Source organism: Cygnus olor, chromosome 22 (assembly GCF_009769625.2).
Source record: "Cygnus olor isolate bCygOlo1 chromosome 22, bCygOlo1.pri.v2, whole genome shotgun sequence".
Classification (NCBI taxonomy): Eukaryota; Metazoa; Chordata; class Aves; order Anseriformes; family Anatidae; genus Cygnus; species Cygnus olor.
In genome coordinates, this window is record NC_049190.1 from 6,347,340 (window position 1) to 6,363,131 (window position 15,792).

A 15,792-nucleotide genomic window follows, 5' to 3' on the forward strand; every position below is an offset into this window, starting at 1 on the left:
GCCTGAACATATAAAATAAAAAATGAATAAAATTGGAGGGGATCACTGTTATCTGATCCATGAATATTTATGGAGATATTTTCAGTGAACAATTAATTTGCAGACTTCTAAGCGAGAGGTTTAATCCCTGCCTTGAACAGTTTGCCTTCCTCTGATTGTTTTATTTTTGTACCATATTTTTATTTTTAAACTGTCAGGGGAGATGCCAAAACCCGATGACATTAGAGGGTCTGTGCAAGGCACGAATGCTGAATGGTTTCTACCTGACAACTCCAGACAGACGAGCGTTTCCCTGGTTCCCTGATACTCAGCATGTCTTGCAGCAAGTTGATGTGACTGTTGTGCTTCGTGCATTATTCCATGGCTGGCTTATCCCTGCTCACTGACCTGTCTTTCTCTCTCCCTCTTCTCCCCACCCCCTGCCTTGGTGTAGCTCTCGCTCCCGGAGGAACAGAATGAAGTGACGAGGAACGGCTGCGAATCCAAGGAGCTGGTCTACCTTGTACAGATCTCGTGCCAGGTAAATGCCACGTTTTCTCCCCCCACCTCGTTTTGCAGCCTGTGTTGCGCTATGTTTAGTGACAGCCTCATAATATTTTGATATGGCACTTCTCTGCAGTGTGTGGATTTTTTCCCACTTCTCCACTAGCTCAGTCCTCAGAAGGATGCTGTCTGTGGTGCTGTGACCGGCTAATTTTAAGGAAACAAATGGAACATCAAGGGGAGAAAAACGAATCAGTTAAGCAAATAATCCCGGCTGCAATTTGTGCAGAGCCACACGATTAGCCCAGGGACACAAGCAGGCATGTTCAGGTGGCGTGCGTGTGCCTACCAGTCGTGGGGGAGCGCACGCCGACACACCAGGGATGTAAACAGAGGAAATACGTGAGCGAGACTGCCCGCCAGTATTCCTGTCGGTTAAGGCAAGCTGCTGGGAGCCAGGAGCTGGGGACTCCGGATCCGTTCCCAGAAATGTCTCCAGACGGCTGACGTGAAATTCTTTCGCTGCCTCTGCTACCGTGGTACCAAAATGCTTTGGGCAAATAAATCTGCTGCCTTGTACCACAGATCCCATCTGCTAGTGCAGGGATAGTGACTCTGTAAAATGCTACATACTGGGTTATCATATTTTAATATACCAAAGAAAATTGTTGTTTGTGGGAGACCTATTGCACTGGTAAACTCAATTGGGAGTTAATGCCTGTGAGGTTGTTTTCCTGGTCTCAGCATAGCAGTCCTTTTCTTGATTCATCTCAGCACTTCGTGAGCACCCATCTCAGCAATTTATCCCGAACATTAATGGGAATCACTGTGGGGTCTGTCTCTGTCTTTGAAGCTCTTGTTCTGGTTCTGCTGACATTTCTCAGGTACTAAAATGAAGTGGATGGAGCAGGCATGCCTGTGTTGTCTGCGCTGAGCTGTGCAGGGTAAGGGAGCGTTTGCTGTCACACCGTGCAGCACAGTGCCGTTACCGCACAGACAGGCTGGGAATTTGCAGTGAAGTTGCTCCTCTGCATTACTCCAGGTGCACGCTGCTGTGGTGTGTTCAAAGAGAGCTGAGGAGCAAAGCATTTTGCTCCAGTTTGAAGGTGAAGCTTGGCACAAGCTGAGCTGCAGCAATGTGTATTTAACGTGATAGAAACACGTGGAATAATTCTTCTCTGTTGTCAGGGCTTACGGTGCAAGAGCACTCACAGACACGTGTGTCTATACGTGCATATACAAGTGCTGCTCTTCAGAGAGGGAGGAGAGGCTGAGAGCGAACATCTCCTAAAATTGCCTGTGGTTGGCCAATTTGCTAGTACTGCTCTGACTGAGCTGTAGCCAGTTTCGTAAATATAATCATTTTTTAGAAAAGGAGTCCAGGCCAACAGGCAGCGCTGCAAAATGTAATGGTGGACCCGTGTCTGTGTCCCAGCCAAGAGCAGCATGGTGACTTACAGTGGGATTTTTCTAGGGACTCAAGGAAATTTAAATTTCCATGTATTTTGGGTCCTCGCATGTTTGGGACTTCATTCAAAGTGCTCTTTACAGTTGAACTTTAAATTTGTGCCTGACTGACAGTTTCAGTTGGGCTTTAGAATGTACTGGCACTTCAAAACCGTCCGTTGCTTTAGAGCCACTGTACCCTAGCCTCGGAGCACACCACTTCTGATCTTCCTGGCTACCTTACTGACTTCTCTAAAGATTACCAGGACACCCTCAGGTATAGTTGTGTTTTTAAACCCTGCAGAACACGTAAGCGCAGGAGCAAGCCTCCGGAGTTGCAGAAAGCCAGCGTGAGGCACGGATGGTGCCGTGATGGAAGTGAGCCCAGCTGTCCAGCAGTTGGTCTGACACTTCTGGCAGACCCTCAGGTGCTTCTCGGGTATGTTTCTGAGACTACAGTGGAGATCTGATTCCTCCGGGGACAGTGTGGTGAGTTCTTTGCCTTGCCCAAGGCAGATGCTACTTTGCAGGCAGACCTAACTGAGCTGCTGCCCAGTAGATCCAGAGGCTGTGAATCGTGCCCAGCTGCTGAGTTGTTACTTTCTTTTTCAGTGTTTTACTCAACTAAAATGAAAGCACTGGGAGTTGGCCTTATCACTTTAAAGGATGGGCACAGAACCAGCCACCTTTTCGTTTAGTAATCTGACTATCTAGGGTTTCTCCACACCCCGAGTTTGTGATTCATCTCTCGTGTTAGTCTGTCCCTGCCTCTCAGATCCTTACAAAGCTGAGAAACTTGTGGCATCTGGATTCAATGAAGGGAAAGGCATGGAAGGAGCTGCACAGCTGAGTATCATTTCTACCGTGGAGATACTTCACCCCTGACATCTCGTGGCCTCTCCTAATGTCCAGGGAAAGATTCCATTCTGTCACACGCTGGATACCAGCGGTGTCTGGATGGATTTGGCTCCACATTCGAATTAAATGGGAGGTGTGAAATAGCTCATGGAATGATAGTGCAGTGGGGAGAGATTTTGGCAAGATGCGTTTGTATCAGGCCAAAAATACTGAAGGAGGGAGGAAAAAAAGCCTATAAAACAAATTTTACTTTGCTTGCCCTTTGGATATGCTACTAACATTGGTGTTCAGCCTACTGCAACAGCTTGCAAGTCTCCTTGATTTCTCATGTGGGCACAGAGAAAAATAATTCTGTTAATTAGGGCTAAATCTGTATAAATTTAAAAGCTTTACGATAGTTGTGATTTGTTGCAAAAACAAGAGAGTGTGGTGAAGAGCAAGGGCATTTGGCCATCCTGGCAACTTTAGATTACAAACTTTAGAGAAATAAGCTGAAAAGCCTGGCTCTGGGATCGAACACATTGTACTACTGTGCCTTGCCCAATTGGGACTGTATGCAGATACAATCTGTGTGTTGTGTGGTCCATAAAAAAGACATTTATTTTGTTATTTCGCTCTGTAGCAGACAACAAACCCAAAGCTTTTGAACATTAGACTTTTAAAGTATCCAGCTCAGCCTTAGCTGTGTTTGGCAGACTACAATTCGGCATTTACACTAAGGAAATTCTATCCCACTCTTTCCCATCTGTAAGTATAATTTTAGTGGTGTAAAGAGAATTATTGTTTGATGACTCTTTTGCAAAACCTTCCCAAATAAAGTTTAAAAAAAATTTTGAGATGTGTTTGTGACACATTTCTGCTGCAAGTCAGCTTGTGAAACACAAGCTTTGTGTGAGGTTCAGAGGGGTTTTTTAAAGTCTCTATTCAGCTTTTCTTCTACTTAGAGATCTCAGAAAATTAATCCAGGTTATTAGCTCTTAAGAAGAAGTGGGAATATATAGAAAGCTGTTCCAAGGGTTTTTGAAAAGTGGAAAGACGGGATTCTTCTTTTGATTGCTTGGAACAAATTTAATCATGAAGACTAACAGATGACTAAGGTAGGTTTTTAAGTTTTGTTTGAAAGATCTGATTTTTGTTTTGTTTTTTAGAGCAATGAAGGTGGACTTAGCTTTTTTCCAAGGAAGATTTCACTGTTTAACTTTCACTCATTTCCAGGAGATTGCTTTCAGGACATGCACAGTTCCTGCTGTTGACAGATTGCTATTACTAAAGTGAATACAAATAAAATCCCTTTCTATGATGAAAGAAGGGTGGTTGGGAAGAAAAAAAAAAGACTTGTAAGCAATCTACAAATGCTTGAAATCTGAGGAAAGGTTTCTGGGAAAAGGAATCCTGTTCTGAGGTTGCTCTTTCCCAGAGCACAGACAGTATGCCACGTGCATTTTGGCTAGGAAGGAAAATGTCTTTTAGGAATGGTAGAGATGGTTTTTTGTGTAGGAAATGGAGAAGCATAAAATGCTGGGATGGGGGGTGTGAGGACTGTACCTGTGAACCTTCCGAACTCTGCAGGCAGTAACTGTGAGCTTTAACAATGACCACAGACCTTAAAGGACCACAGAGGATGTCTGAGGCCTTGCTGAGTTTGTGCTGTACCTGTAGGCTGTGAAGGTCCACTGTCAGCGTCTGCAGTTCTTGCTTAGTTCCACAGGGATAAGCAAAGAATTTACAGGGTCTGCAACACATTTAAAAGGGGTTACTATGTGTGTTGAGAATAAATCAACGAGAGTAAGAGCCTGCAAAAAGGTTGAAATAGGCTAATCCATCCAACATGTTTTGTGGAGTTGTAAAGCAGGCTGAAAATCTGCCTTTTTAATGTTTTTAGATTTGCCTGTGTGACATTACAGCAGCAACTCCCTGCATACACGCTGAAGTATTATAACATAAGAATGGCTAATCTAAGCTGTTATTCTGAAGAACAACAGAAAAATAAAAAGCATGTGCCACTCATTGCAGTGTGAGATCTGCAGTGTTTCAGTGCTACAAACACCGTTTTTGTGAAATTTGAAATGGCAAGGAGAGAACAAGAGAGAAGTTGTGAAAATGTTCTAAGGAAGACCTTAAGCTCTAGATATCACTTGTGCTTTTTATCCTTCATTGTCATTATCACTGATTATCATTGCTGAAATAGAAATGACAGGCACTAGGAACCAGAGAAGACAGACCGTGCAGGCCTGGCTGATGTTTAAAAAATCACAGGCCTAGATCTCATGATAGTCCCTGAAACACAGCTTGGCTGCTGTGATCCCAGAACAAAGCCACACTACATCCTCTGTTTCCTGGGTACTTTTCATGGGATAATGCCAGCTTCCTGCAAAGGCAGACCTTTTGCTGCAACCTAGGTGGATTTCTAAGGCTGTTCCCAAGCCAGGAAGCTCTCGTGGTCCAAGCGGGGGTTTTCTCCATTTTTCTGCTTGCATTTGCATACCTTGTGCTGGCAGTAAGTTAAGCCACACAGCTTTGTTGTATAGGATTCACAGTACTTTGCCCTGTTCCTGTTATTTGTTCGGGGCAGCCGTTGCTGTCTGTGCTGCATTCAATTTGATTGATAGAATAAGGTCTCTGATGTACTGGGTGAAGGCATTTACGCAAATATACGCCCCTTGTATCTCCCAGCTCTGCCTTGCAGGAGATTCAAGCTCGGTATCTTCTGTCTGAAGAACAGTATTTGCAAAACCCTGAAGGCAACCCCATCCAGCGTTCCATGGCTGGAAGCGTGGTCGCAATAATAAGTGTTTCAGGGGCAGCAGAGAGAATGCCAGGAAAAAATGGGATCCAAGTAGGAAGAACAGTCAGGACTCCCCATCCTGGGTGGTTTGTGGGGAGAGAAGAGTGGAATATAGTTTCACAGAAGCAAATGTCTTACTCAGACTACTAATGTCTAAAGTATGGTTTGCTGATTCCATCTGCCTGTGATAGTCCATGCTGAAAACCACAAACTGCTTGCAGTAGGATTTTTGAGTCAAGCATTTGAAAACCTTTCATATGATTGTTTTTTTTCTCTGAAGGGCTTGTTCTTCAGTATATAGTAGCTTTGTCTCGTGCGACTGAGGCTCAAACACCTAGAGAACAGTCACTGAGTAAGTACTGCAAAATTTGCTCCTGTGAAAACCTACAATTCTTTAAACAGATGGGGCTCTAAGGGCCAAATTCTAACACACATACATAATTGTGTGTGTGTGTATATACAAAGAAAAAAGCTAGTCTCGTCTGTGTTAATGGGATAGATCTATGTTGGAGCATCCCAGCTGGGTCCTACTCAGTGCAGAATCTGCTCCTCAGAGTACGTGTTACCTGCTTCTGCTTTCTTAACATAGAATTTGCTGCCTTTGTTGTTTCAGGAAGATTTTGCTAAACAAAAGCAGTTACCGTGTCATTTTATTGCGCAGTAAATTCAGGTGATGCTTCACACTATGCCTGTTGCTGTCAGGCTGCAGCCTGCTGCCCCCAGCCATGTACCCTCACTCCTTCCACTTGAGGTCCAGTGACCATGGAGCTGCTGGATGGGTCCTACCAGGGATGAAAACCAAATCCCCCCTGTGGCTGGTGGAATACTTTCAGTGGTGGTGCAGCCAAACTGAAGTAGGTGCAAAATGGGCATGCACTGAACTACGAGGGTATGCCCTGGTTTCATAGCGTATTTATTAGCTGCTTTGTACAGGCAGTGCATAGGGACCTACAGTGTGTGCTAAAGCTTTGTCTGTTCAGGAGGGCTCAGGAAAGGTACTCTGGTTTAAAATGCAGGTCACAGTCATGGCCCTTTCCCCCTAGCTTGTTTTCTGTGCTTCTTTACTGACACAGGTACCACTTGCCTGAAGATAACAGCAACAAAATGCCTGGAGAAATCTAACTTTCACCACCAAGTTTGCCCATGAGAGTTAGGTACCTCACATGCTTGCATGTGTTTGAAAAGCCCTCTTGTGATATCAAGTATTTATTTCTAACTCCCCCCAAACTTTTAAAATCCTGACCACGGGCCTTTATGGATCAAGTATTTCTAGCCTGTCCTTCCAGATGCTCTCAAACATTGAAGCCTCTGCCTTAAGCATTTCTGGGGGGAGAAGGGTTGTTTTATGCTAGTCAAAATAAAGCAACTAAAATCCTTGTTCCCACAGTGCCAATCCATCACTTGATGTGCTGTGCTTGAGTGGTTGCTCGTAGGCTGTATATGCCTTCTGCTCTCAATAGCACTAAATAAAAGTGAAGGACAATAGTAGCTGGGGTTAATAAGGAATGTATGAAGCTGGCAAGCAGACTGAAAAGAGCTGCTGGGCTATGTTCAAAGCTTGGGCAATGCCGAAGCACTGGCAAGGTAGCGTTTTTGAGAAACTTGGGTCTGTTCCAGGCTTTTTGAAAGTGAAGTAGCATCTGTAGGGAAGAGAGAGAAAGTATTGAATTGCATTGGAAGCCTTTAAAACTGCATAATTAACATCTATTACTGTGTAGCTGTTAGGGTAATACTAAAGGATAAATTCATTCAATAATTAGGATAATAATCATTAAGGACAAGGACCTGACTGACTGTTCTTTGGAGTTTTGCCACCCGACACTGATTTGGGTAGGGCGGCACTCCCATCAGCCAGGATTAACGCTGTGCTGCGCTGCCTCCTTTCCTTTGCTAAAAACACATACTGCACCGTTCCCGCTCTGCTCCTCATGGCATTTATATATAGCTCTGTGACAGCTCATTTACCAGAGTGGTTTGGACATGTGTGACAATGGAGGTAGCAGTTCTGAGGTGAAGAGGAGTTCTCTGCACCATGTGGCACTGCCTCTTAGTCTGGAGCGTGCGGAGGCACTCGGCAGGATGGCTGTGTGGGGACCGAGGGGCGCTGGCAGGACGGCTTCCAAGGCTCGCGCCGCTTGCTCGCTTTTGTCATTTGCAGTGTGTTTGTGCTCCTCAGGACTCTGGAGTGGACACGTGGAAGCCAGCTGCTGTGTGCAGTGCTGGATGGGGTGTGATGGATCCGGGAGCAGCACAGCGCTGACCTGCGGCAGCACCGCGGCTCTGGGGTCTCGTTGCCCACCGCGGGGTCGCTCCTGTCCCAGCCACAGAGCAGTCAGTGCTCTTGTGTGTGAGTCTGTCCACTGATAACGGGGTGAAGGACAGCTAGGGGTTGGTATTTCATTTCTCCATTATGGCACTCGGATTTTTCTCTATTTAAATACATGTTTTGAAGGAAGCGAGATCAGTGTGGGCCTTACTTGTTCTTGACTCTCTGTGCTTGAGATGCAATAACAGGGTTCTAGCTGTGCATGGGTTTTGGATTGAATGATTTACTTCTTGAGTGACAGTGCAGAGATAAATATTATCATGGAACTGTTTATGCTATGGCAAATCCCTTCAGCAGGTGCAAGTGTAGATGCATTTCAAGCTGTCCCTTCGGTATGCTGAAGACAGGGGCTTGCTCTGCTCTGTGAATGGCTTCAGCTTCCAGCTCTAGCAGAGAAGAGGTCTGGTGAATTTATTTGACAGTGGTTTTTACTGGGGAAAGAGGATATCTGAAAACGGTCACCGTAAGATAACAGCCTGGCAGTTCCTCAGACTTGCATCGGACTGAGCTGCCGTCCGCTATCTGTGAAGGGAGCTGGTGAGTGCTGCAGGGCGGCAGCTGCCCCGTGTGCGCCTCAGGTGCTTCTCTGTGATGGAAACCCAGCTGAGTGAGTGCTCCGTGTAGTCCTGGTCTGGAAAGGGAAGCAGAGCAAGAGGGAGAATTATTTCTTGGAATGAAATGCCAAATCGCATGGATGTGCTGCCACGAAGGTTTCTGAAGCAGGAGAGGCTTTTACAGGGATGTGGTGGTTTGTTAACGGTGTGTCCGTTGGGCGTTTTGCCTGCAGAGAGAAAGCTCTGAATTAGAGAGATCCATCTTGTTGTATCTAAATTGTATTCTATTTAGCTCTGGAGCAAGAGTGAAAATCAGTGTTGAAATTTAAGAGGACAGGGTAGCGATTATGGTTTCTTTCTGCCAGCGCTGCCTTTTGGCAGGGTCTGCTGTCACGGGGCGCTTTGTGGATGAGGCAGGGCCCGGCCGCAGATGGCAGAGAGCACTTGGCTCGAAGTGCTCTGCAGAGACCTCGATTCCTGCCCCATAGCTAGGCAAGTAGAAAAGCGTGGCCGAGGAGCAGCATGTCTACAATTTGACTTGTTTTACAACTTCTCCAAGAGCCGCGTTTGGTTCAGATCCAAACTGAGAGGACTGTGGTGGATGCCCCTGGTTTTCTTAGCTGATGTTTATTCCTTGTGGAGGTTGAACACGTGCACTTGTAACAGCAATATGACAGTGCCTGTGTCTTTGGGAGAGTCGACAGCCATTTTGGGCAGGTAACAAAGCAGTTCTGTGCAGTAGCATCCTTTGATCAGCCAGCAGAGCAGTGAAATGGGCTGAGCACGGCCAGTTCACCCCCGTGCTCCCTCTGACTTTACAGAGTGCTTTGACTCATTGCATTTGAAAATGAAGAAGGACTGTTTGTCTTAGCAGCTGGGCCAACCGAGACCTATTTCAGTGTTATAAAGAGGAGAAGCTGTACTTGGCAGCTTGGTCCTTGTTGTTTTCTGGCTGTAAGGTCAGAAAGAGCCTTTAACACTGTAACTGGTTTTCTCTCAAGGAAATGTCAATATCTATACTTCAAGGAAGTTTTGTAGCTAGCCTTGAAGCCGTGTTACTGTGAAGACTGTGTATACAGGAAAATGAAGGAAATCCCGTTGGATGTCACAGCTTGAATTTTGAGACTTGACAATAAAATTGTTACGCATTTAGCAGCTTTCCAAATCTGATCAGCCTGTCTGGGAGAGAGCCGTTGAAAAAGGACAGGTAAGACACCTCCATGGTGTTTTGTTTTGTTGGTGATAATCCCTTAAAGAAAGCCCCAGCGAGACTGAGGACATGTGCATGTCTCAGCAGTGTGGCTGGGCTCCAGTAGATGAGCTGGCACAGGGAGCGTAGAAGCAGAATAACCCGAGGTTGGTGCAAGCAAGGGGTGTCCCCTGGTCCTGCTTGCCGCCAGCCCCGGCAGGTCTGCAGAGCTCCCGGAGCTCCCAGCCAGAGGCACCGGGCTGCCGCCTGCCTGCCATAGCGGGGCTGGGACCCCCGAGAGCTTCATGCTGTGCCTTTCTGAGCGGGGACAGAGATGTGAGCTCTTAGCTCTAATAACAGCTGAGCGAGCATCAGAAAAAAGGTGAGGTGAGCGTGGTTACGGTGCCTCAAACCTGAAGGACTTGCACGTCGATAGACTTCACGTGCCTTGGAAGAGCCTCTCTAACCTTCCAGGCAGCAGCTTCCTTGGACATAAGGGGGAGGAGGTGCAGCGTTTTCATTGTTTGTAGCAGGTCTTTGCCATCGCTGAACAAAGGGGCAAAATTCTCAGTCTGGGACGTTTGCAAAAGCTATGTCCTACCAGTCACACTGACTGCACCTTGATGAGCTGAAGCCTGATGGTGTAGAGAAAATTTGTAATTGAGTTGGTTTGGTAATAAAGCCCTGATATCACCTTCTTCAATAACTAGAGGTGCAATAAGATTTGTTTAAAAAAAAAAAGTTTTTCCTTTGAATGAAGTAAATCCTTCATAATTGCATCCCTTTTGTTCTAGTTTGATGGAACATAAAATTAACATTAAGTTAATAAATGCTTATCTTCTGATTACAGCGGGTACAGTGCTATCAAATAACCCAGATGCTTGCCTGCTCTTTTATGCAGATGTGCTTATCAGGGGAAACGGCTTCATCACACGTGCCAACTGGCTTTTGAGGCAGGACCCCTGCCCTGATCGTTAGATCTCCCCAAGTGCGGTGCCACAAAATAGGCAGATTTTCGTTCTGGAGAAAACCTGCCCAGGAATCAGTGGCAGAATTCTCAGAGGGAACGTGACCAAGCTCAGTCCTTAAATCTTTGTATCCAGTAGGGCTTTCTCCCAGCTACAGTGTGGGCTTGTGCCCCAGGCTGGTTAGAAACCATCGGGCAGGTGCTCTTTGTCGCTGGGCTGGGCAATTTATTGACCTAGTTTGGCAACCACTGAGCAAGGTTTACACTCGCAGTGTGAACCAACTAAGAGTCAGCTCATCACAGGCCTGCTGCGGATTCCTGAGTTCCCCACTTCCTTGGCAGGGCTGAGAGCCTCCAGGCTTCAAAAGCTGCGAATGTGCAGGCAGGCTGGGGGATGTGGCGTTAAGCACAGCTGCCAACTGATATTGTTAGGTACCGTGGAGCAAGTTTGCAATCAAGAGCTCGGGCCTTGACAGATGAAGAAGAGGGAACACACTTTCTTTTTGTCTAATGATGCATTTTTAACTGATCTGTGGTTTTTAAAAGTCCCGTGTTTATTTTAAACGTTGTGGTCTACCTTTTTAAAAGACCACGTCATAGATATTAGGGAATTAAAGATGGCCTGTCTTAAACATTTTGTCTCCTAGGTCTTGGCACCGCTCTTCAGTGTTTCTTCTTGAGGCTGGTACAGGCAGCTGCCAAAAAAGCAGCTCTGTTTCCAATTTGGCTTCAGCTCCAGTTCTGTTAACAAAGCTTCTCCGAAGCTGCTTCTCTTTCTTGTGCTTCCTAAATAATATTTCTCCTTTCTACCTGCTTTCCTCGAGTTTCGGTTGGCTGCATCTTTAACCCACCTGCTTGCTGGTGGGGCTTTCTGGCCTGTGCAATGACTCCAGCGCCCGATTCTTTGCAGCATTTTTATCAGAGGCAGCCGGATGCCTTGCTGCACTGGTTTTGTGTGTTTGTTTTACCTCCAAATGTGCTGGGTACAGTTCAGGGCACAGGATATAGCCAGGTTTTGTCCTAAGGAGCTTCCCTTTTAATTGTAGGATTTCAGCGCTTGTTCTGCACCCTGCCAGGAGCCCCCTGCTCCTGACGAGCCCACTGCCCTCCTCCGGGACAGCCCCCAGGGAGGTCGGCTGGAAGCTGGCCGTGGGCTCAGGCACAAACCACAGCAATGAGACCAGGAGGAGCAGGCTTAGGCAGAGAGAAGAAAGTGCCGGTCCCACAGCTGTGCCAGGTAGCAGGCTGTCCGTTCTCCTGCTGATCCTCAGCTCTCCAGGCAGACACGAGCGCCTTCTGACCTCACTTGTGCCCACAATGCATTGTTGTTAATCCCTAATTAATTTTTTTTTTACTGTATGTGTTTACAGACTGTCTTCTCAAAAGTGCAGTTCACCCACATGGCATGTTTGCTTACCTTTCTCCTTAAAATATGAATGTGTGTTATCCCTATAGCCCTACCCAAAGCAGCAGGGGTAGGCAGAGAGGTTCCCTCCGCATCCTCTGCCAAATCCTGGGGAGCAGAGGGGAGCGGGGGGCAGGAGCTGCCACGTGCCCCCAGAGAGCCTCTGCTGCCGCTCCCACCGTGCCTGCTAGCAGTGGGTGCCTCCTTCTGTGGTGGCAAGGTAAACGGGTTTCTAAGGGAAGCCGTGTCAGATACAGCATGGTTTTAATTATTTTCTTGCTTCAGAGTTGCTGCTATTTTGTAAGAGATGTGATGGATGTGCGTTCTGTTGCATGGCAACCGCAGCTGGGCTGCCTTGCCTTGGTTTTTCTTGTTTGCTTTGCTTTGTATTTTTTCCCAAAAAAAAGTTTGTTGGTTTTGGACCTACAAAATCTTTTCTCTGGCAATTAGTTTTAACGGAAACATGCTTCTGTTTTTTGATCACTTAAAAAACAAATCTGCCCTTTGCTTCAGCGATGTGCCCAAGAAACGAGACGTAAGAAAATCGAGCTCTGTATCTGCCTGAGCTGCTGTCGCTGCAGCTAACCTCAGGCAAGTCATTCTGAAAGGTTTTCTTCTGGTTCGGTTTGGTTTACTAACCTCAGGCAAGTCATTTTCAAAGGTTTTGTTTTGTTTTGCTTTGCTTTGTGCAGTGCTTGCTTGCTTTGATGAAAAGTTGTTTCTTCTCTGTGGTTAAGTGCCCAGTAGCTAATAACACGTCTGGGACAGGGAGAAGTCAGTGCTGGCAGTACGCTCCGTGTCCCTATAACCGTCCGTAAATACAGATGCATTCATTCCTTGCCTCCTTGCCTTGCCATCTGTAAGACGGCAGAAGTTTAGCTCCTGTTACTTAGCAGTTGGTCTTGTTAGCAGCTTTGGAGTATTTCCTTTGTGGCTGTAAGCTCGTTTGGGTTAGTGCTTTAATTTTCTGGAGGGCAGAAGCGCCGTCCCCCACGCCGTGGCCACCCTCCCCTTCACCCCTGTGTCCCTCTGTGACCCTTTGCTCCTGCGGTGTAATTTAACTAAAGAGATGATTGATACTGAATTGTTTGAATTATAACATGTCAGGGGAGCAGGGAATTTCATTCAGATGTTGAGAGCTGTAAATCCTGTTTCAAGTTCATTAGGTCTCTGCCGGGTTGCCATTTAGAAATAGGCTTCCTCTAGAGGATAATGGTTGTTAAGATTTCAAATCCTGTACACACGGTGTGTTTGTGTTAGGTCTTCTTAGCATGCCTTTATTCCCCTGTACCTGTACAAAAGCAGCTGCCACCAAAGCCTGAGCCAGGTACTTGCAGGCTGTCTGGATGCTTTGGGCAGAGCTTCTTCCTGAGTGTAGAGAAACCGCTGGAAGGTCAGGGCTCACTCCGTCTGCACCCTGAAACATGCACAGATCTGATCATGGTAAGCTTCCCAAACTGGTCAGAGCAAGCAGGAATAATACTGCCGTCATTCAGACCGGCTCCTGGGCAGCCTCGTGTTCCCCCGTGGTTGTAGTGTTCCTGTCTGTAACTGGAATCAGGGAGCACAAGGAAGGGCAGCATTCAGCGGCAGTGATTTCCACCAAAATGTCTTTTTTCCTCCTGATTGCAATTAATTGATATAAAACTGATAATTAGTGCTGAAAGAGAGTAATGTCTTTTGTGGAATAAGTTTTTTCAGGATTCACAACATAAATATACCAGACTTTCTGCTTGCAGTCTGACAGTCCCTCCCTGCATCTTGTGATAGCTTCGGTCTCTTGTGTCCATGACTCCAGGTGGAGTCCAGAGGTTTTCCTCTTGCCATCATCCTCACCTTATTCAAAGCTCCCTTCTCTCCGCATTTTATTTTCTTCTAAACATAAGTATGTGCAGCTGCCTGACAGCAGAATGGCTGTCATGCTGCAAACTGTCCGTGCTACCTGAAAAGCCCAGGTCCCCCCAGAAGCAAGAGTGAGCATCCATCCATGGCCTCAAGGTGAGACCTGGAAGTGTGCTAGCCAAAAAGCCTTAAACTGCTGAGTGAGTACTTTCATTCAGAAGTAAAGTAGCTTTCTGCTGCCGTAATGCAAGCCTGCTGTAAGTTTTAAAGTTCTATAATTTCTCTCAAGTTGTAATAACACTAGAAGGTGTGAAATCATCCAAGACATTTTGGTAAACAGACTTAAGCTTAGATAAAGCCACCTACAGCACCAGCTAAAAACACTTCCTGTGTAAACTCCAAGTGGTGGATTTTATCAGTCTTGTTTTCTGTTTTGACTAAATTTCTAAGCCATTTTCCAGTGTGACTTGTATTTAAAAAATAAAAAGGGGGCTTAAGGGTCAGGCTGAAATAACATACAGAACCCGAGACCCAGACAGTTGTAAAAGTCACCCACATGGCAGAGTTGAACTCCGCGGGTGGATGCTGGCATGTTTCCAGCTGTTTAATACGTGGTGTTTTCTTACTCTAGGGTCAAACTGAAGTGACTTTTGCCATATACTTTCATCTCATTTTCTGGTCTCGATCTCCGTGTGGACTGGTAAGATTCGTGAGAGCGTCCATGTGATTTCTCTCAGGAACTAAGCATTTGAACCAGAAAAGAAAGGTCTATCCCTGTCTTAAAGTAAATAATTCATAGGTGCAACGGAGAAAACATGCTCAGAGCGTGGGACAGGAAAGTTGTGCGTGCCGGAGGTCAGTAGCACTCAGGCTTGAAGACGCATTGATGGACAAAAAGGAGCCCTGTCTGGGCAGATTTAGATAGGTTCAGCTGGAAACAGCCTTTTTCTTACATAGTGGAGAGAGGAGATGTGTAAATCTTTATTGTAAAACTTGAGCATGTCTGTTTGCTAAATGAACCATATCACAAATACTGACAAGAGACGAACCTAATCACTTCTCCTGTGTTAGCTGGGTGCCTCTGAGTAAGCCATTCAGTACGCTACCAGGGGGAAATTGCTTCTTGCCAGATCCTGAGTGAAAAGAATGAAGTCTGCAGAAGAATATTGCTGCATGGAAGTGGTCTGGAGCTTATGGGACCCCCTCTTGGAAATGAGTAAGGTTTCCGTAGTGGTCAGTTGAATGGTTGAAGAGATGATGGAGCAAAGTTGCTTGTTTTCAGCTATGGGAAGGAAAGTACAGAGGATGTTTTAAAATGCCCTCCTCTTCAGTTTGCTTTTCCCCATCCAGCAATAAGCAAACAGCACTGCGGTAAGGAATGTCTCTCTGTTAGGAAACTAACCATCACTCAGCTGCAATCCACATGCCGTGTGCTGGGCTTTGGGAGAAGGGGAACAGGGAGCAATACCCTGCCCTCTTGAAGCATCACCAAATGAGCTGTGTTTAAGGGAATGTGTAAGCTTCTCTTGGCTATGGCTGTATATCGTCCTCCTTAGGCTGTTTGAGCAGTAGAGCTAAAAATACTGCTCGAGGAGCTGTGGCTCTGAATCCTTGTCCCTCTGAATCTGTCTCATCTGATGCGCAGGCAGTGTAGCTTTTTATGATCTGTGATCTCGGTATAATCGTTTCACTAATGGGAGGTTCCAGTGTCTGGCTCAGTGGAAATTAAATCATCAGTTCAATAAACTCTAATAATTTTTTTAGCATGGCACTTCTTCTTGCTTTGATAATGGGAAAAAATGCGAAGCTATGTGTAACGTTCTGAAGTCTCACCAGTCTTTCACGATGCATTTAATCCTACACAGCATGCAAGAGTAAGAGAGAAGGGAAGATCAGACTGTAATAAGAGAGGGAAAGAGTCTAAACTTTCAATTTTC

At 46.0% G+C, this 15,792-nt stretch overlaps 1 protein-coding gene across 15 annotated transcripts in view; it reads left to right on the forward strand.

Annotated features, from left to right (window-relative positions):
• Positions 1–15,792, forward strand: part of ARHGAP32 (Rho GTPase activating protein 32) — a 262,792-nt gene that overhangs the window by 158,125 nt on the left and 88,875 nt on the right. For 13 of the 15 annotated variants that reach the window (XM_040534596.1, XM_040534595.1, XM_040534604.1 and 10 more), the window contains one exon: positions 434–520. In XM_040534596.1, the coding sequence (XP_040390530.1) occupies positions 434–520 (87 nt within the window). Of the gene's footprint in view, positions 1–433; positions 521–2,106; positions 2,207–5,903; positions 5,925–15,792 lie in introns of those variants that run through there. The other 2 variants (XM_040534610.1, XM_040534611.1) reach the window with 2 other exon arrangements.